Here is a 21,556-nt window from a genome sequence, read left to right on the forward strand (position 1 = left end):
CTTATATCTTGAGTAGGAACTTCATTGGTACGATTGTTACAATTTTCACAGTAATTACCATAGACTGTATATAAAGAGATGGACGTAGTCTCCGTGACGTCACCCATAGGTTTCTGAAGAGCTTAATTGAAGCTCGGTGGGCGGTTCCTACCGTCGCCATGTTGGCAGCGTGTTGGGCAAAGAGGTGGAGCTGAGAGAGAGCCGTGAGTGTCATGGCGGATGATTGACATTGAGCGAACTCCGAGCTTCTTGTAGCTAAAAGCTAACCCCGAGATAACGGGAGCTAACCAGCTAATGGAGGTAAGCGGGCTAAAGCTAAGTCACATTGTTAACCGGCTAAAAACTGCGGTTGTTCTACGTTCTTCTGACTTAAAGCCGGAGATCGATACCTGTCAATCAAAAGGACCCGCCCCTAAATATGCCAAACTTCGAGATTAAATTACTTTTAAACGGGCGAGTTAGAAAAAAATTCACTCCCCCCACAGTTGTCATGATAGGTAAACCAGGTTTACAGCCTGGTTCATGATTGAACCAGGCTGTAAACATGTTTGTTTCTGCCGTGAAGTTGGCCTTATTAACATGGGAGTCTATGGAGAATTGCTTTGTTTTGGAGCCAACCCCTAGTGGATGAAGGGGGAACTGCAGTTTTATGCCACAACGGCATAGGCTTCACTTTTAACCGCCGGAGGTTGCCGCTTGATTATTACTCGTTAATTAAAAATACAAGACTAACTATGTGTAAAGTACCATAAATGCACCAGTTTTTAACTATTGATGCCAACATAAAGTGATTTTGCAACAAAGTAAAGTAACCAAAATGTGGTGTTTCAAACAAAAGCCAGCTGTTCTGTAAACAATCAACAAATCCTACATTTTAATAATTACAGATTTCTCAGAGGAAACACATGGAAAAGGACCTCCAGTGAAATGTAATCTAGCCTTCAGTGAACACAGCTTTACTTGTCATGTGCTGTAAACCCAACTCCAGTAATGTACAACTAGAAACTGCAAAGACCTGCCAAGTCATTTCAAGTCAATGTCACGTTTGGTAAACATTCATGTAGTTTAACTCAATTACTGAGCATTTATGTTTGGTTTGTCATATAAAGAGCTGATGGCGAAACATATTTGATGTATTTTCTCTGCAACCTTTTGATGTCATGTTTAGCAGGCTGACGAGTCATACTCCACAATGTCACCTGGCTCTTTTTCTACAACCACAGATGTTTGACAAGGTTGCCTTAATTCTTCTAGTCTGTTACATATCAGATAAAGACCCACTCAGAACAACATCTCGTTTTCCAGGGTGACCTGGCTAAAAGATCAGCAGCACGTGTGTCTTAATGAACAGTTCATGCTCAAGAAGGGGTTTATAAAACTGTGAAGAAAACACAGTCATCTGAAAAGATGACTGTGTTTAAATCGGCATTTTAAGTGCAGAAGTGCACAAACACTGTTCAAATGATTCCTGTTGTTGATCATTTAAGATAAAAAAAATTTTAAAAAAACTAAAAAAAACGAGCGAAACGAAATCCAAAAGTTTCAGTTCATTGATTGCTTGGAGGGAATAACTCTTCCTCAGCGTCCTTCTCCTCTCCAACACACCACTTCTGCAACTCACACCAACTAAAACAGAACACCAACATGCAGATGTTGTGTTCTCAGTTGTTGACCTGCTGATATAATTTGGACATAATCTTTCATGAAAAGGCAGAATACATGATCATATGATTAATTATCCATTCATCTATTTTCATCCATGAGTAATTAATGGTGCCTTTTAACACTGTGATTAATTGTAAACTCAATCAAATCTGACATCCCAAATCATGCGCTTATTTCTATGTTTGTTGGTATTTGTAATTATTTTATAATTAATACATGTAAAGAAAAAAGTCATTTTCCCCTCAATGCATTATTTTATTTTATTTTATTTTATTGTTTCAGGCTAATTTTGGGACCGTAGGCATTTTAATCAAAACACTTCACACATTTAGTACAGTCACACATCCAATTAGCATAAGTCCAGCTTTTGCTTTTGAAAAACTAAATGCTTTTGAAATAAAAATAGTAATTTCTTACTAAATACAGGTCAGTCGTCACTGAAGTCAGATAAATTTAAATTTAAATGTTTCAGATTTCTATTTATCATGTCGAAACATCCAAGCAGAAACAGTAACTCCAAGTCAGCATGAATTCATCGAGGTGACATTTTTCATGGTCCTGGACAATTCTTCTTCCTTTTGCTCTTTTCCTGCTTGGTCAGAGGTCATTTTGGAAATGTCTCCCCCTACTGAGCAGTGGCTGTAACTGCATAATGCTGTCCAGGCAGTGCATGCTTAAATAAAGCATGATGGCAAACTCAACCAAACAAAGCTATGACATCTCTGCGTTCCCGCCCAATCAAAGCGACTCCATGGACTGTCTTGGTGTTAACTAGCTCAGATTTGCACAATTACAAGTGCAATATCCACCTCACACTTATTGCTAAACACATATATATCTACTCATGGCACAGAAAGATATCATATCATCTCCTTTAATTAATTTCAAAACACTGGCTTTTTAAAATCAACCCATTCGTGGACCAACTGGTTCAACACATCTGCCAGATGTGCAAACATGTATGTGCTAAATAAATAAATAAAAAAGACACACAGACATAAAGTGTCCTCCATCATTGAGATGTTTCATCATGTGCACAGATTAAAAAAACTCCAATAAAACAGTAGCTTATTTCTGCACTTCTGGTTCCATTCCTGACATTTTACAGCAGACTATATGTACTTAAGGTATTCTGGGCCTATCTAATTTACAGCTGAAAGGTAAAAAGGTCGCTGTGTTCACTCGGAACCAAGAGGGAGAAATTATACACGTTTTGGACCATAAATGCTGTTAGACTGAAAGAAACTCAGCCAGTAAAGAAAGTGATCAGTTTTCACCTTCGCCAGGCCTCCCCATCAACACAAGGCTGAATGCTAAAATAAAGTCTGATTTAATCAGTCCCATTTGACATGAATCCAGCGTGGAAATAAATTATTTTCAAGGATGGATTCAGCACACAATCTTGATCTTTCAGATTTCTTTTTATCTGCACAAATGTTTGTTGATTAACAGAAAGAAGCCTGGATTATATTTTGCTCTGACTGACAGACAGCACTGGTCTGTGCAGGTCTTGCTAAATTTATATCTGCTCTTTCATCCTTTCTCTGTCAAATTTGCAGATAAAGTGAAACTGCTGAAAGAGATTTAGGTTTATTACATCAGTGTATAAGACCCCCCCCCAAAAAAAAGAAAATAAACATTTCATTATAAGAAAAAAAACACTTTTTACAACTAAGTTTATGCATTTTTTAAAGGGGTTTTATTTTGCAAATGCCAGTAGTTGTACGCTTATTGAACGTGTGGTTGTGGGAAGTGAAAATGGTGTCTACCTAATCATAAAAACCTGTAACCACACGTGTTTGCACATCCGGTGGATGTGTTTAACCAACTGGTTCATAGCTGGTTTTATTTGAAAAGCCGGTGCTTTGAAATGCATGAAAAAAGACATCATGACATCTTTTTGTGTCACAAGCAGATAAATATGTTCATCTGTGGAATGATTTTTACTTCAGTGGGTAAACAGTCATAAAACTGTAATATGAAGAAATCCCTGAAGACTTTCTCCAGAACTCTGGGTCCTCTATCCCATCAATGAGAAACCAAATATTAGCTCCAGACACAAAGAGAAACTAATATTTTGATGTGAAAGTGACACCCTCCATAGTTTCTCCAGCAGGCTTGGAAGCATAGTGTTATGAGGTGTATAAACATGAATCATCCTTCGTCATAACAGGGAAGCAGGGAGCAGCCGGTACTAAAATGATCTATCTTTGATGCTGTTGTCTCAGGATTACAGAGTTCATTGTTTTCATGATTTCAAGAAATCACATCTTTTTTACGAAAACCACCTACTGGAACTGGTTTTCTGGACAATGAGACGATCAAGGTAAGATACAACTGGTAATTGTCACATTTGGTCCAAATCTATAACCGTAAGTTAAAGGTGCAGTGTGTAAGAATTATTCTGTTCTATTCTATTCTATTCTATTCTATTCTATTCTATTCTATTCTATTCTATTCTATTCTACAGTCATTTAGCAGACGCTTTTATCCAAAGCGCCTTACATATGAGTGAGAACAACACAAACACAAAATCAAACAGTAGAGGACATCGTAGGAAGGTGCTAGTGGACTGTCCAGTTGGACGCAGGTCCTTCCATGAAGTCTTACAGGCTTTTTGTTTATGTTTTTTTGTTGTTTTGTTTGTGTTAAAATACAAAGAATTATTTCCATAATGTTTGTTGCAAAGAACTGGGCTAAGTTCTCCAACTTTCCCGACAAATATAGCTAAACTAAGTGCGGAAGTGCTCCTCGAAGAGCTGAGTCTTCGGCTTGCTCTTAAAAGTAAACAAGGAAGAATACAGCATCCAGACCATCATTCTGCTTGCTTAAATGCTGGAAAAGACAAAAAATAAATAAATAAATACAAGTAGGCAAGGACTCTGCAGAGCGGACAGTTTGGGAGGTCATTCCCCATAGTGGCATGATGACATCTAGTGGTAAAGATGGACATAGCTCTCACCGTGTTGGATCGGAGGGACACCCGCCCCCCACAGCGAGCACAGAACTTTGTCTGACAATACGAACACAGGTTCCCACAGCCATCTGCGAACTTGGTCTTATGGCAGATGCCACAGGTTGGTGCGTCATCCCGATGAACAGCCGACCCCGCTGCTGCCGTGGCCTGTCGGATCACCGTCTCCCGGTAGCTGGACAACTGCTGCTGGATACCTCTGAAAAATAAATAAAGGAGACAGTATGAAGACATGAATAATCTTCTTTTCATAAGAAAAGAAAACACAGTTTCTGTCTATTTTTGCAAACCAAGTGGGATTCAGCTGATGCACACTGTGTTATTCCTGTTACCTTTGTGGTAAACTGCACCATGGGAAGGTCTGCTGTTCATTGCTCGCGTTTGAATTATTTGATGTATTGCAAAGCAGTCAGTCATTTTACTTAGAAATATTTGGGCTGCTTATAGTCATCAACGCTAGTGAGGACAATTAAACCAGGTGGAGTGGGCTGCTTGAGGCATGCAGGTATCTTGCATTCCTCAACTATGTTGTCATGCAGGAAGCAATGTTTTGTAACTTCAGCGTCTTTGATTTCAACAAGTTTGTCCCATGAAAAGCAAAATTAGAAAAAAATAATATCCTAATTCTTTTTTTTTTTCAAGAAAAGTTTGTATATTGAAGTTCTGCTGAATGTAAATATTACAAATAAGCTTGGATACAACAAACATTTACTTATATGATCACTTCAGTCTGATAACTTCAGTGCTTAAGCAAGCTCTCACATATAGTTTTGACAAATTCATTCATTTATTTCATATTTAAGGCTGCTGAACAGGTGTTTTGATAAAAGACACATTACTTTTCCTCTTTATGAAGTTTTTTTTTTGTACTTGCAGTAGAAATAAAATGCCAAATTGACAGAAACTTTATTTTATATTCTATGTGATGTAATTTGACTCCACCTACAAGACAGTGTGGAACCTTTTGCATTTTTTCCCTTTTCATGTTGCCGAGACACTATTGGAAAATGTTTGGAGCTGTACCTGTTAATCTTAATTAAAACTGCTGGTGCTGAAAAGTTTCGACAGCTCTGTCATTTTCGTTATTTGATCTGTGAGATTCCACTGAGGAGCTGAAGTTGAAGAGCCACCATGACCATCCATGCTAATTCATTCATGTGTCTGAGGAGGGTTTGTACTGTATCACAGTGAAAGTGACACATAAACTAGATCCAAACAAGGATTTAGTTTGATCTAAAAAAAAAAAAAAAAAAAAAAAAAGAAAAGTAGTGCATATCTGAAAAAATTAAAAATTAGATCATATTGTCATGAAGTCCATAAAAAAGCCAAAGATAAAGACAAAAATCACGTAATGTTTTATTTATCTTTTGTTTGTTTGTACATAAACAAAATATTATACAAATCTGCACTCTCGATATTGATCATATAATTTCAGAAACTGCTGATTAACTGGGATTTTCACACACAACCATCTCTAGAGTTTACAGAGAATAAAAAAGAGAAAATATCCAACAAGCAGCATTTGTCTGGACCAGACCGTCTTGTTGATGCTAGAGGAGACTGGTCAGACTGGTTGGAGATGATAGAAAGGTAACAAAAAGTCAAATATCACTTCCTATAAAGTTATGCGGAATATCATCTCTGAACACACAACACGTCCACCTTGAAGCAGATTATCTACAGAAGACCACACCAGGAGCCACTTCTGTCAGTTAAGAACAGGAAACTGAGGCTATAACTCACACAGACTCACCAGAACTGGACAAAAGAAAATGGAGAAATTTTGACTGGCATGAGTCTCCATTTCAGCTCCACATTCAGATGGTAGGATCAGGATTAGAATCCATCCCGCCTTGGATCAACTTCTGCTGCTGCTGTATTGGAGTGGGAGATATTTTTCTTGGCACACTTTAGTCCCCGTAGAACCAACATAGCATGGTTTAATCCAGCCATAGATAAATCCAGCAGGGTGATGCACCATGTCTCAAAGGTCAAATCATCTTCAGCTGCTTTCTCCACCATGACGATGAGTTCACTGTCCTCCAACGGCCTCCACAGTCACCAGATCTCAGTCCAACAGAGCAGTTTTGGGATGTGGTGGAACGGGAGATTCTCATCATGGATCTGCAGCGACTGTGTGATGCTTCATGTCAACATGAAGCAAAATCTCAGAGGAATGTTTAGAACAGCTTGTTGAACTGATGATACCATGAATTAAAGCAAATAAAGGGAAAGGGGGTCCAACGAAGTCCTGTCACGGTGGATCTGATGAAGTGGGTGCTGAGTGTCAAGTTCTGTCATTAACCTTTTGTTCCATTTCCTTTCTGCCTTCCATGAACCATTACCAGCTGCACATCACACAGGTAAAATTGCAATCAGATGCTATCAAAAGAAAAAATAAATACATTTAGAGGAGAGCAATTGTTTTATTGGATAAATAATAAATAAAGTGGGGGAGAGGTGAAGTGAAACCACAGAGCGACGGAGACAATCGTTGCTCTACTTTCAGTCGATACCACTCGTCCCTGAACTGTTTGTGTGTTTTGGTACAATCAACTTTTTTTGTGTGTACTATTGTTTCAGGCTTAGTCTACACAAGAAACACTTCAGATCAATATGAGAATGAGAGGGGAAGAGTATTGGTTTTATCTGGCGTTACAGTATGCTGATTAATTGGATTTCACACTGTTGAGATTGAGGAGAGCAAATAGAAGGAAAGCAGAGCGAAGAGAAAAGAGCTGATGTGAAGCCTGAGAGGAGAGGAGACATATATGATACTGAAGATGGCCTGGGATGAGACAATCACATCTAGTAACCGTTAGTATCTATGATTACATGCTCTATGTGTGCACTGAAAAAAACTATTTTGGCCTAAATTGCGGTATTAAAAGGATTCTTAAAATAACAAGAACTGTATAAAAAGTGGGGAGACAGTAGGAAAGGAAAAAACTAGACAGTGGGGTCAAAAATACCAAACCTTAAGAGGAATTGTTGTTTACATTCAGCTGAGTTGCAGTTCTGACTCATTTAAAGGTCTTTTAATAGAAAAACTGTCCCTGCTCCAGTTTTTAAGCAACATAGGAAAATGTATTTACTGACTTCTCTATAATATGTGGCCATAAGGACCCTTTCATGCCGGCGCCATGCTGAACGGTGAGAGGGAAAAGCTTTACAACTTTTCAGCAAAATAATGGAAATTGTGCATGAATCAGATGCTTTAACCCTTTAAAGCCCAACCTAAGAACAACTGGTGAGAAAAGTCCAACTTTTCCTAAACTGAAGTTTTTATTCGACCCTTTAACAAGATCTGAAAAAGAAAAAGTTTTTTTTTTTTTTTTTGGTGTTTTTACCATTTAAACCACCAGGGTGCAGAGGACCAGTATCTTATGGTGTACAACAGGTTTTTAGTAGAGTTTCTGCCATAAAGTGAAGCAAAATGTGTCAGAAACTTTATTTATCAAATATGACACAAATATGACAGATTTTATAGGGTTAAGACCAGTTGCTTAGATACAGGAATAAGCATTTCCGTCACATTGATATGATTAAATTTATATCAAACATTTGCTTTTGCATAGATAAACATTGATAGAGAAGAAGAGAGTATGTGAGGATATGGTTGAACATAAGTTCATAAGAAGGTTAAACTCAGCTTTTCTTTTATTATTATTGACTATTCAGCTTATTTTTTTATGTATCGTCAAAAACATCTCTGGTTTTATAAATTTAATTTAATACAAGAATTTTTAATAAAGTTTGACATCAATGTTAACAAAATGAATGAAAACACACACAAAAAAAATCAAAGTACAAAGTGATGGGGGATAGACGAAAGGCAAAGGAAGCTGAAATAAGAAGAATGGAGAATGAATCTAGAGAAAGAATACAAACAATTGTTGAAGGAAGAAGAACAGAAGTTGAAGAGGACAAAAGAAGGTGAGATTATCAAGGAGTTGACAAAAAATGGCAACAAAAAGAAGAAGGATAAGAATAAAAAAAAAAGACTGAAAAGGGAGAAGACAAAAACAATGGTAGGCTTTTCAGGGAAAATGACGAAAATATAAACATAAGGAGGAAGAAAAGAGGAGGGGAGAGGGAAGGATAGAAAGGTGGGAGAAAAGAGGGGTGAGAGACTAGAGAGAAGAGAAAAATGAATAGACAATCGACAAATAATGGACTGAATATGGGGTAAAAAAGAGATAACAGGGTGAAGAAGAGTACAGAGAGATGTAGTGAAGGTATTGAAGAGAAGGACCAAAGAAGTGTCAGGTACAAGGATATGAGAGATAAACGTGCTTAAGGTTAAGAAACAAAACAGAAAAACAGAGGATGAAAAGAGTAAAATAAGGGGATAAGATCTACACTGAAAAAAAAAAGACAACAGCTGTAATACTCTGGCTTCTGTAGCACGAAAAAAAACAGTAAAATGACAGTAAAATGTCATTTTAAAAATCTGTTTATGCCTTTGCTTTTGCATATTTGCATTTTATATATTTCCACCATTACTGCTTTGTTGTGCTGGTCGACACTGGATGTGTAAATTTAATGGGTTTTTTTACGTATTTTCTTGCTATTTTCCCATGGGAAAAATTGGGGGAAATGTGGTACTGATAAAATAAAACAGAACAAAGATAAACAAAAATTGATTAAAAAAAATTTTTTAGTGTAGAAGCGCTCTTCTTTCACCCAATCAAGTGCTCTTTTTGAGCAATTTTAAAGAAGTTGAGCTCTGCACAACAACAAAAAAATGCTGATCTGTTTCTTTTTCAATTATCCAACTCTTGAACGTGTTATATGAAATGTGGCTCGGTAGTTTTTCTTAATCCTGCAGTAGACAGACAAGCAGCAATGATCACACCTGGTAGCAGATGTTTGGTCTGATCACACATTAGTGAGTATTAGTTCAGACATCACATCACCACCAAATACAAGAAGCACCACTTTACTTCCATAAAAAGGCATAAAATGACTCATTTAAATGAAAAGATAACCATAGAAACGTGTAGTGCCTTTGTAGCCGCAAGCAGTATAGTACTTACAAATCAGGGGTCAGTGGTGCAGCCTCCTCCCCCATCAGCTCAGCCCATAAAAACTACAAATCCCAGCAGCAGAAGTCAGACACAAAGGAAATCCAACATCCCAGCTGTTTTCTAAAGTTCATTGGAACAGAACAAACCGTTCTTCTCAAAACCTTCGGATACACCATGGATCCGAAGGTGGGTGAAATGCAAACCGGTGCTTCGGATATGTTGACACTTGCTCCAAACACACACACACACACACACACACACACACACACACACACACACACACACACACACAAAAACACATCAACGTACACACAAACTGTGCAACATACTTGTGCAAGCCTGCTGCTGATAATGCAAAGTGAAAACACACACACATCCAGGCTTCCTGACAGCAATAAGGTCACAAAGAGGTGACCTGCTGCTGCGTCACCGTGGGGCTCACTTCCTGATCCACGGCTCTGACTGAGTACGTCTCAGCCCCCAGCTCTGCACAGCTGCTAATAGACTCAGACAGCCAAACACTACAGGTTTCGTATAGCAAACCAGCGTGATTGATAATGTGCTCATCCCATTGGAGGCCGATTGGAAGCCTAAAACTGGACTGGATCTGGTGATGTTGCTTCTTACACATGAAGGCTTCTGTTTAGATTCTTTTTATTCTAAATGCTCACATGGTATTTATTATCTCAGATACGTTGCTGTTGATGTTAGGTGGCTTTAGTCCAAAATAGCTTCTACTGGTATTAGGCCTAATAAATCTGTGTAGGCTGGATGTAGCTATACGGAGTATTAAATGCACAGAGGTGCTCGGTACATTCACTCATCTGTACTTCATCTCGTTTCCTTCCTTCCACAATGTCACTCTCTGATTGGGTTCACCGAGTTTGTTTAATTATTTCCCAAACTTTTTCTGGTTGCTTCAGCATTCCTGCTCTGATGTCCATCCTCGCTGTCTGCAAGGGAATGTGAGATGTTGCAGAACGGAAGCTTCCTTCTTAAAATGCAATGAGAAAAAGAGGAAATGAATTCACTTTGTGAAGAGAGAAGCTGCAACACGGCAGCAGATGCTCCTAAATTTTGGTAATTTGCCTCATTGGTGCTTTTCTCAGTAAATACACTTAATAGTCACTTTACAAACATTGCTGGTTGGGCCATTTTTCCTTCAGAACTGCCTTCATTCTTGGTGTCATAGATTCAACCAGGTGATGGAAACATTCCTCAGAGATTTTGCTCCATGTTGACATGACGTGTCACAAAGTAGACACGTAGCGTTTCTACTTTTTGGCTTTTCAAAGCTTTTCTTCCTCATTTTCTTTTCTGAAACTCTGAAAATTGCTGTTGTTTCTTCCACACCGCACCATTTTTACCGGAAATGACTGGTCACACTCCCCCACGTCATGTCCGGGGGCACGTAAATGGGAAAAAAAGTGTTTCCACTTTTACGATATAATTCTATGTCAAAATATCTGAAAAACCACCGCATGAGAGCGTAAAAACTTTTCAGTGATATTTCAGTCTTTTTTTAACATTTCAAAATGATTCCATTAGCGTTTTTTTCATTGCTATTGCAGTTACAATTGCGATTGTGATTGCGATTGCGATTCAATTGCAATTGCGATGGCGTTTTTTGTGCAATTCTAGGTGTAGTGGAAACACACCTACTGTCATGTTGAAAAAAGTAGGTGGAGATGATGTGAGCTTTGTGACATGGTGCATCATCCTGCTGGAAGTTTCCATCAAAAGATGCTACACTGTGCTCATAAAGGGACGGACATGGTCAGCAGCAGGTTGGCTGTGGTGGTTTAACCACACCATGGTGGTATTAAGGGGTCCAAGGAGTGCCAGGAAAATAGCCCCTCACACCATCACGAACAAAATTTTCCTTCACAGCAGCCTGAAGTGTTGATACAAGCCAGAATGAATCTATGTTTTTACATTTTTACCTAAATTCTGATTTTACCATCTGAATGTGGAGTCGAAATGGAGACTTATCAGACCAGACGACATTTTTCCATCTTCTACTGATGTTGTAGTGAGTCTGTTCCTATCTGACAGAAGTGACATCCGATGTGGCGTTCTCCTGCTGTAGACCATCTGCCTCAAGGTTGGCTGTGTGAGTTCAGAGATGCTATTCTGTATACCTTTGGTTAAAGCCAGTAATTATTTGACTTTGTTTCAGTCGTCTCCAACCAGTCTGTCCATTCTCCCCAGACTTCTGTCGTTGACTAGACATTTTTGGTTCAGACAACTGCTGCTTACTGGATATTTTGTCTTTTTCAGACCATTCTAAACCCTACAGATGGTTGTGTGTGAAAATCCCTGTAGAGGGCGGTTTTTCAAATATTAAGACCAACAACATGCCAGGTTCAGTCACTTAAATCCTCTTTCTTCCTCATTCTGATGCTCAGTTTGAACTTCAGAAAGTCATCCTGGCCAAGTCTACTTAACTAAATGTGTTTGGTTGCTGCAATTTGATTGGCTAATTACATATTTGTGTTAACACGCAGCAGAACCTAATAAAATGGCCAGTGAGTGTACATACTCACCAAAAGGGCTTTTGATTCCCTATACCATCACTCAACACAGAAAACTTCCACTTTCTTAATATTCGTTAATGGTTTACGGTACAGACCATGTTCAACAAGTAAAAGCTCATTTTCACTCTTATTATCGCGTAAAGCCACTACACAAAGTTTTGTGTGTGTGTGTGTATATATGTGTAAAAGTAGGACACCATACTGTTGAAGAAAAAAAAGAAACTGACAGGAGAAGGAAATAGCACCTCTCTGCAAATCAGTCAACCACAACAAGCCATCAAATCCTCCACCGCCAGAGAGAAGAAAAATCTTTACCACATCAAACAACAGTGTCAGGAATCGTATGGATGACAGGGCGGGGCGGCAGATTGTAATGAGAACGGGACAAGGTGGAGGATGGAGTGAAGGGACGGGAAAGGGAGGAAAGGAAGACATGAAGGGAAAGATCAGAGGAAAATGCACACACTGAGAGGGAGACACACTTAGCGAGCTCATTAAGAAAATCCAGAAGATATCTATATTCAAATACAGGTTCAAGGTTAAAGCAAAGTGAGTATAAATATGTTTTTTTTTTCTCACGCAAACACATATAAAGCCTGAGTTTCCCATCAATATGCTCACTGCCTTCACTTTACTTGAAAACAAACCTGCATGTGTGTGCAGATTTGAATATTTCAAACAAAGCGTCCATGATTCAAAGCAGAGCACAGCATTAACATAAAGTGTCTTGTAATTATGCTGTGCAGCACTAATAAGCTCTGCACACAAAAAGAAAGCTAAGTTTTGTCGATGAGAATGTAAATTTAATCGGAATACATACACAAAACACATGGTGAAAATGAGCTCCTAATTTAAACTGAAACTCAGATGGAAATTTTATTTTTTTTGGTGGGTGCAAGTAAAGTTTCACTTCCCAAATTCAAGCCCACTCCCAAAAAAGTTGGGATGTTGTGGAAAATTAAAAGAAAAAAGAATGCAATGCTGTGCGAATCAACTTATATCTTATTCCCAATAGAACATAACACCATTTTAAATGTTGAAACTGAGACATTTTACCACTTCATGAAAAATATTACCTCCTTTTAAATCTGCAGCAAATCCTAACTGAGGAGAACTACAACAGGTCTGCGTCTAAAATGAACATTTCAGAGATCAAGAGTCTCTCTGGTCAAGATGGAGAGAGCTTCACCAAAATGTTGTGAAACAACTTGATAAAAATGTTCCGTAATGTAAAACTGCAACCGCTTGAAGATGGTTTAAAAGCCTGCATATCTGCATGAGGTTGCATTAGTGCAGATGTGGGCAGCTTCCACATCTGTGAAGCTCCATCAATGCTGAGAAGTACGTGGAGGTTTCATCTACTCCCATCCAGACAACGTCCTTCAGGAAATATTTTAGATTTCAGCAAGACGATGCTAAACCACATCCTATATTCATTTCATGGCTTCTCAGGAGAAGAGTCCAGCTGCTGAACTGGTCTGCCTGCTGTCCACCAGTACAAGACGTCTGGAGCATCGGGAAAACAAAAATCCAGCAATGAAGATCCAGAACTGTTAAGCAGGTAAAATCCTCCCTTAGACCAGAATGCAACAACATTCCTCTTCTAAAACTCCAGCAGATGGTCTCCTCACTTCCCAGATGTTTGCAGACAGATGTTAGAAACAAGAGGAGATACTACAACATCTTGAACGTCACCATAGAACGTCTTTTTACAGATGTGTAGCTGTGGTCAGAGTCAAAATGAGCTCATATTTTAAAGACACATGACAGAACTTATGCCGTTTTCCCGTCACGTGCGCCCCCCGTTGATGGCTAACTCAGCATCCATCTTGGATCCTACCTGACCTGTTTGCTCTCTCCAGCCAGCAACAGACGAACTTACCATGACTTTTGCTTTGTCTCTTTTTTTTTCTTTTAATTTTCTTGCATTTCTTTGCTGAATCAGCAATGTTGCGTGTTTAAAACAGCCAGTAAGTTTTCTAGCGTGGAGTGAAACTATGCTGTAACGTCACACAGCATCACGGATAAAGGAGTTCTATAGTGCAGTTTCTCAGCCTTGGGACGCTGCTGGGTAGCCGCTCCAGAAATGAACAATAGATGTCACTGTGTCATCGAACAAGTCCGGAATATGGAGTTTTAAGGTCAAAAAGTTGCGTAATGTGTCTTTAATTGTTGATTGATAAAATGTGAGATTTAATAATGATTGCATTCTGTTTATATTTACATTTTGAACAATAATCTAGTTGTAAATTAGACAAAATCCAGATTTTGATTGATGTTATTGTTCCTTAAATGAAAACTGCATGTTTTTTCAAATCAACGTCGGATTGAATTATTGCTAAAATATGTGATTTCAGTTCAAGAGACTTTTATATTGTGCTTTATATGTTTGCTACTAAACTTTTTCACAGTATCCTAATTATGAACATTTTATTGTAATTAGATTTAAACTCCCAAACGGACTTCTCCACAATCAGCCAAAGGTGTTAAAAAGTGGAAAATATAATTTATAAAGTATGTATATACCTATATACCTATATATATATATATATATATATATATATATATATATATATATATATATATATATATATATATATGTATATATATATATATATATATATATATATATATATATATATATATATATATATATATTTATATATATACACATACACATACTTTATAAATTATATTTTTTATATACATATATATATATATATATATACATACTTTATAAATTATATTATAATTATTTTTTATATACATATATATATATATATATATATATATATATATATGAATATGAATGTGAATGAAAAAAGTGTCAATACATTAATAAATAAATGTTCAAGGAAAATAACAGAAATAAATATAGCTGTAAAAATTAAAGTTTTTTTTTTTTTTTAAACACTAAACAAAATAATTAAACTGAAAGTTAGATGGAAGGTAAATAATTTAATACAAAGTTAAACTAAAAGAGTTCATTCATTCATTCATTTTCTGAACCGCTTAATCCAATTCAGGGTCGCGGGAAAGCTGGAGCCTATCCCAGCTGGCTTTGGGCAACAGGCAGGGTACACCCTGGACAGCTCGCCAGTCCATCGCAGGGCCAAGAGTTGAAATGACTAAATAAATATAAATTTATGTCAAATTTGACAGGTTTCTTAATGGAAAAAACAAAGTTTCAATACACTTAATTTAATTTATTGACATAATAATTTGTTTAGAGAACCATTCTTTATATTTTCTGTATTTATTTTGTATTTTGTATTTATATATATATATATATATATATATATATATATATATATATATATATATATATATATATATATATATACATATATATATATATATAATGACTTGTAAACTTTTAAGAAAACAACACAAAGTGGGAGGAATGGTTTAATAGCAAGGTAGCTGTTTTCAGCCAGGGTATTAACTAGACATTAGTGTGACTCGCCAATGTGATTTTAATGGTTTTCGGATGACAGGAGGAATGAGTTATATCAGCCTCTCCATGCTGAGAAGGTGTGAGGACAGAATGAGTAAAGAAGATGGATGCAGAAAAGGTGAAGAAGGACGTAGGAGTAGAGGAGGGAGCAGCTTCTGGGCTAGCTTTATAGCGCTACGATGCACCGTAACTCAGTGCTGGACAGCGCGTAGACCTTCATCTGGCAAGGACAAACCAAGATGACATACAGAGCTCTCATTTGTCCTTTCACATTTTACCTTTCAATTTTATATCTGTGCTACAGCCATAAATGGAGCTGGACTTGCACCAAACAAACTGAACCTAAAAGGAAAATGTCCGTGTAGGGAAACAAAACGCAGTAACTATGGTAACACGAAATGTAACTTTTTTACTTCACTGGAGATAACAGCTGATTTGACTGAACTTTTCACCTGCTCTCCGGCTGGGCTCAAGTAAATCAAGTGGAGCGATTCCTATGAACCTGTGATTTCCTGCACATGATGCATTTAATGAGTTGCACTGATCTGCTTTCAGCAACCTTGATCACCTGTTTTAGATTAAAAATATGTGTTAGTGGAAACTGTGTCATAGCAATGCAAAACAACAATTAACCACAACACTAATTCACATAAATACAACTAAATAATGTTAGACAAGCAGTGTAACAAGTAATTAGCTGCACTCGCGTGATAAAATGATTTTTTAAAACGTAGTGTCTGCTTCAAAGTAACTTTTTTTTCCCTAAACCTAACCACATAGTTCATCATTCCTAACCAGCATGAAGTGAAAACAAAAGTGAAGGTGAAAACTAAATTTTGTTGAGACTTGTTAGCATTGATTAGCAGTCGCCTATGCAGCCTCCAGAAAACTGACTTTTCTCCTCATACAGATGATAATCAATACTTCCACCAGTTTTCTACACTGTAATGACAGTCTAATCCTCTGTACAGCTTGTTTCTTTTTCCTTTTCCACAAATAAGAGACATTTGTGTAGCAGAGCAGAATCAGTCCATTTAGTTAGTCATCGGGATGCTTCTTCTGAATACAGCTCAAATACTTTGTGCCAAAAAATATCACTTGCACCTACCAAAATTAGTTGTTCGTGCCATATTTTGTTTGTTTAATTAATAACAGGATCAAACCACATTTATTTTTACAGGAAGAATAAGCAAAGCCAATCAAAATGCAGAACATTCTTAAAATGAAGACATAATAAGAATAAAATATTTGCTAAAAACAGATGTAGTAAGAAATATATGTCAAATATTTTTAAACGTTCTCACCTAGATATATATATATATATATATATATATATATATATATATATATATATATATATATATATATATATATATATATATACATACATACATACATATATATATATATACATATATATATATACATTTATAATTTGTGTTTATTATGTGAAGCACTTTGAGCTGCTTTGTATGAAAAGTGCTGTATAAATAAAGTTTGATTAAACAAAAAAGATGAAGAGCACTAAAAGGTTTAAAAAAGAAAAGTGAGTTTTTAATTTAGGGTTAGGGTCCAAAAGAGTTAAACTAAAACTGATGGGATGCATCTACAGCCATCATGTGAGGATGTCCTTCAAGCAGCACGGATGCTCCTCGGAGGCTGTTTTTTTTTTTACACACGTTGCACAACACATCCCAAGCAAATCCTGCATTTTACTGACGAGATTCTCATGTTTGAGCCACACTTCACAATTATCTACTTATTCTCACCTCTTTCTAACAGTTTCACAATTAATTTGCTTTCCAGTCTCTACAAGTGCTTCCAAAAACAGTTCTGGAGCTTTTTCTCTGCCAGAGCCTGTCTCCCACCTCAAAGCTCCAACTTACACTTAAAGCAACTCCAAAAAAAGTTAAAGACCTCCTTCTTGACGTGTGTCCCAAAATAAGGCCGATGAAATAGCTGAGTCCTAAAGTCCTTGAGCATCATTACTGCCGTAAAGTTAAATGTTGGCACGGCTTCCTCCAGTCCCGGGGAGGCATGAGGTTGGGAATGTGAGCCAGCTCCGGCTCTTTCCCTGTAGTGACTCAGGTCTCTTTGGCTGGGTATGAGTCACTCCTCCGCTTCCGGGATCGATATTCAAAAAAGCAGGCGGACATGAATCAAATAACAATGAGCCAGTGTCAGAGAAAATCTCCTTGTAGCCATTAAGAAATTAAGATTCCTTTTTTTTTTTTGCCTTCTAGCACTTTATTTTAAAGCGCCGTCTACCTCCTGCTACACACTTCTATAGCGAGATGTATCAGAAGCTCCAGTTCTTGAACTCGTCAGGCTGTCGGTATCGTCTTCTGTCCGGTGCAACCCTGCAGTTTTAATGTGCAAGACTCATCCACAAGATTGATTGGACCTAATTCAGCGTCCCATAATAGCCCAGTATTTAAAAAGTTTCCTCCCTCTCATGCTATTTGTGAGATTGAATGGAGGGTAAGATACATACCAGAATTAGAAACTGAGCTTTCTGCAGCTGTGTGTCTGTGTGTGTGTGTGTGTGTGTGTGTGTGTGTGTGTGTGTGTGTGTGTGTGTGTGTGTGTGTGTGTGTGTGTGTGTGTGTGTGTATACAAAATGGGAAGGTTTTTTTATAAATACAAAGGACATCCTCCTTTTAGCTCCTTATTATTTGCAGAAAATACTTTTTGCATCTTTGCAGGCTGACAGGAATTACTGATTAGTCAGATTATGATGGTGGCCACATGCAGGACAGTTCAAACTGCATCAAAAAGACATGAAACGTGCACAAATGGACCAAATTTCAGTAACAATACCAGAACTAGATTCTCTGTATGAATGGACTGAAAGAAAAAGACATAAAACACTAAAAAACTGGTGTTTTAAGTTTCAGAATTACTCTCTCATTACTTTTTAGAACTGTGATGGACTGGCGACCTGTCCAAGGTGTATCCTGCCTCTCTACTAGCGATTGCTGGGATAAGCTCCAGCTTCCCTAACTGGACTAACAATCAAAATGGATGGATTACATTACTTTAAATAAAATCCTTCACATTATTCTGACCATCTAACACTGCATTAAATTTTAAATTTATTGAGAGGATAGCCCCTTGAGAAGATACATCTCGTTTTCAAGGGGGTCCTCAACACAGACAGATACAGATAACCATACAATCCTTACATAGACATAACCACAACATTCACGCTAGACAAAAGCTCTCTAATCGCCCCTATAAACCCAACCCTTGGTACAAGTGAAATAAAATACATTTACCAGAAAAGTACAGTATATCCATGGACATACACATTTAAACAACAATCTTGATAGGCCATTGCACAGCATAAATCAAAGTAAATATTTTTGGAAGAATACAACAATATCAGAAGCAAGAGCAAGTTGTTTGTAAATAGCTGAATATAGCTGTCCTAAAGCTTTGCTGAGAATTAAATTCAGCATTACTGCTAGATGATTGCAACTTCTCTCACTGAAACTTTATTGACTAGTCGACTACTTGTAACTAAATAAATCAATTACTTGTGATAAGTTACAATACAGGAAAAACCTTTTGTGTTTTCTTTTCATTTTCTGGTCTTCTTTTCAAAAAGTGTTCAAAACTTTGCTTCTCTTTCGCTTTGAAGTCAAGCTGGACCACTAAACTCTGTGAGGTCTTTCCAGCGATGCAGCCCCTGACGAAGGCTCCACATGCACAGCTCCAACAACATACATAATAAATTTGTCAGTGTGCCATCACAACTATTCACAAACACAGTTTTAGGGTGAGAAATGCTGATTTGTGATCTGCCTGTCCATCATGCACCTGCATCCATCAGTCGTATTGAAATATGGTATCAATCCTGATGTTGATGTTTCAGATATAATTATATATATTAACTGTATCAGTTTATTATCTATAAGGGCTGTGAGAGGCCTCTCTTCTGGACTTTTTGATGCCCAGCTGGTTGAGAGGTTAAGGATGTAACATCACACCGATCTAGATCAGCTGAATTATCAATGATCCAGCAGGATCGGTCCGAGCTGAAAATACGGATCAGTCTATTGCTAATTTATTGTGTTAAATCAGGATATTATATTATCTCATATCCATCACTGACTCCTGAATTAAATCTATCTGAAATCATATTGTGACCATAGACTGTATATAAAGAGATGGACGGAGCCTTCGTGACGTCACCCATAGGTTTCTGAAGAGCTGAATTGAAGCTCGGTGGGAGGTTCCTACCATCACCATGTTGGCAGCATCATGTGTGTCGTCTCGCCCGGAAAATACAAATATGGGCAAAGAGGTAGAGCTGAGAGGGGAGCTGTGAGCGTCATGGTGGATGATTGACATCGAGCAAACTCCGAGCTTTCTGTAGCTAAGAGCTAACTAAGCTAATCCCGAGATAACGGGAGCTAACCAGCTAACGGAGGTAAGTGGGCTGAAGCCAAGTCAAGTTGTTAACCGACTAACCGCGGTTGTTCTACGTTCTTCTGACTTGAAGCCAGAGATTGGTACCTGTCAATCAAAAGGACACACCCCTAAATATTCCGAGCTCAGAGATTAAATTACTTTTAAACTGACGATTTAGAAAAAAATTCACTCCCCCCACAGTTGTCATGAAGATAAACGTGACTTATAAACCAAAAATGGATTTTTGAACCAGGCTGTAAACATGTTTATTTTGCCGTGAAGTTGGCCTTTTTAACATGGAAGTCAATGGGGATTTGCTCTATTTTGCAGCCCATAGTGGATGAAGGGGGAACTGCAGTTTTATCCACTTCCACATAAGCTTCACTTTCGACCGCCGGAGGTTGCCGCTTGATTGTGACACATTTTGTGATCAGTAAGAGCTGAATTGATTTTAAAAAAAAAAAAAAAAGTAAGAGCTGAATTGCTATCAGTTGTGTCAATATATCATACCATGATCAAACCTAAATTCAATTCTGGGGACGTTGATTTTTACAAATTAGGGTCGTAATTATTTCCTTTTAGTTGTTTTGCTTGGCCTTAGATCTATTGATGCATTTATTTTATATCATTTTCACCTCATAATCTAACAATTGAGGCAGTTCTGAAGAGATCATGTCTGCATGCTGACTGACATTAAAAGGGTGGAAGTTTCATATGAAGTTTTACATTTAAAAAAAAAAAAAAAAGAAGAAAGAAAGAAAGAAAGAAAACAGGTCAACCAAAACAAAAAACTTGAAGTTTTAAGGGTTGGTCATTTTATTTTTATTTTCTCTGCTTTTATATTTTTTAAATCTTAACATGATTTAATTGTTTCTGGACTGTTTGTATTTCTCTTTCCGTGTTTGTGCTATTATTAAATTGTTTACAAATCTGCTAAACGGATCAATTTGACCTGCCATTAGTCAGCAAAAAGTGTAATATACAGTCTTCTGGTGCACAAAAAAACTAAATATGAGCTTCAATAAGAAGTTAAAGAATTACGAATAATCAATGTGTTTGAGAAAAGCATAAAAAGAACAATATTAAAGACTTATGAAGAGAGGCATAATGTGAATTACCTTGAGTAATTACGATGGTGTTACATTTTTGAATATCTGCAAATGCTTTCAAAACTATTAATAGAAAGGAATGTAATCTGTAATTAATGCAAAATTTGGAACAACTGGATGTTGTATGTGAATATTGTAAAATGTATAACAAGAATGGACATAGGATGATTATGAAATTAAGGGGCAGATATCATAAGATTGCTCTTCTTTCTGCTCCTTTTCATTCAAGCCATATTAAATTGGCAGTCTTATTTTGTATTTATTTTTATGTTGTTTTGAATTAAATAAGTAAAAATGAAATGAAAAGAAATAATAAGGATAAAAAGAATCAAATTTGAAACAACAAATCAGAAATAAATCACAACCCT

At 37.1% G+C, this 21,556-nt stretch overlaps 1 protein-coding gene across 1 annotated transcript in view; it reads right to left on the reverse strand.

The window, feature by feature from the left end:
• rims1a (regulating synaptic membrane exocytosis 1a) overlaps nt 1-21,556 on the reverse strand; it is a gene marked incomplete at both ends in the record, with an annotated part of 124,027 nt that overhangs the window by 79,543 nt on the left and 22,928 nt on the right. Inside the window, one exon of the mRNA XM_079248928.1 lies at nt 4,628-4,838. Coding sequence (XP_079105054.1) covers nt 4,628-4,838 — 211 coding nt within the window. The remainder of the gene's footprint in view (nt 1-4,627; nt 4,839-21,556) is intronic.

Source organism: Telmatherina bonti (genome assembly GCF_933228915.1).
Source record: "Telmatherina bonti genome assembly, chromosome: 11".
Classification (NCBI taxonomy): domain Eukaryota; kingdom Metazoa; phylum Chordata; class Actinopteri; order Atheriniformes; family Telmatherinidae; genus Telmatherina; species Telmatherina bonti.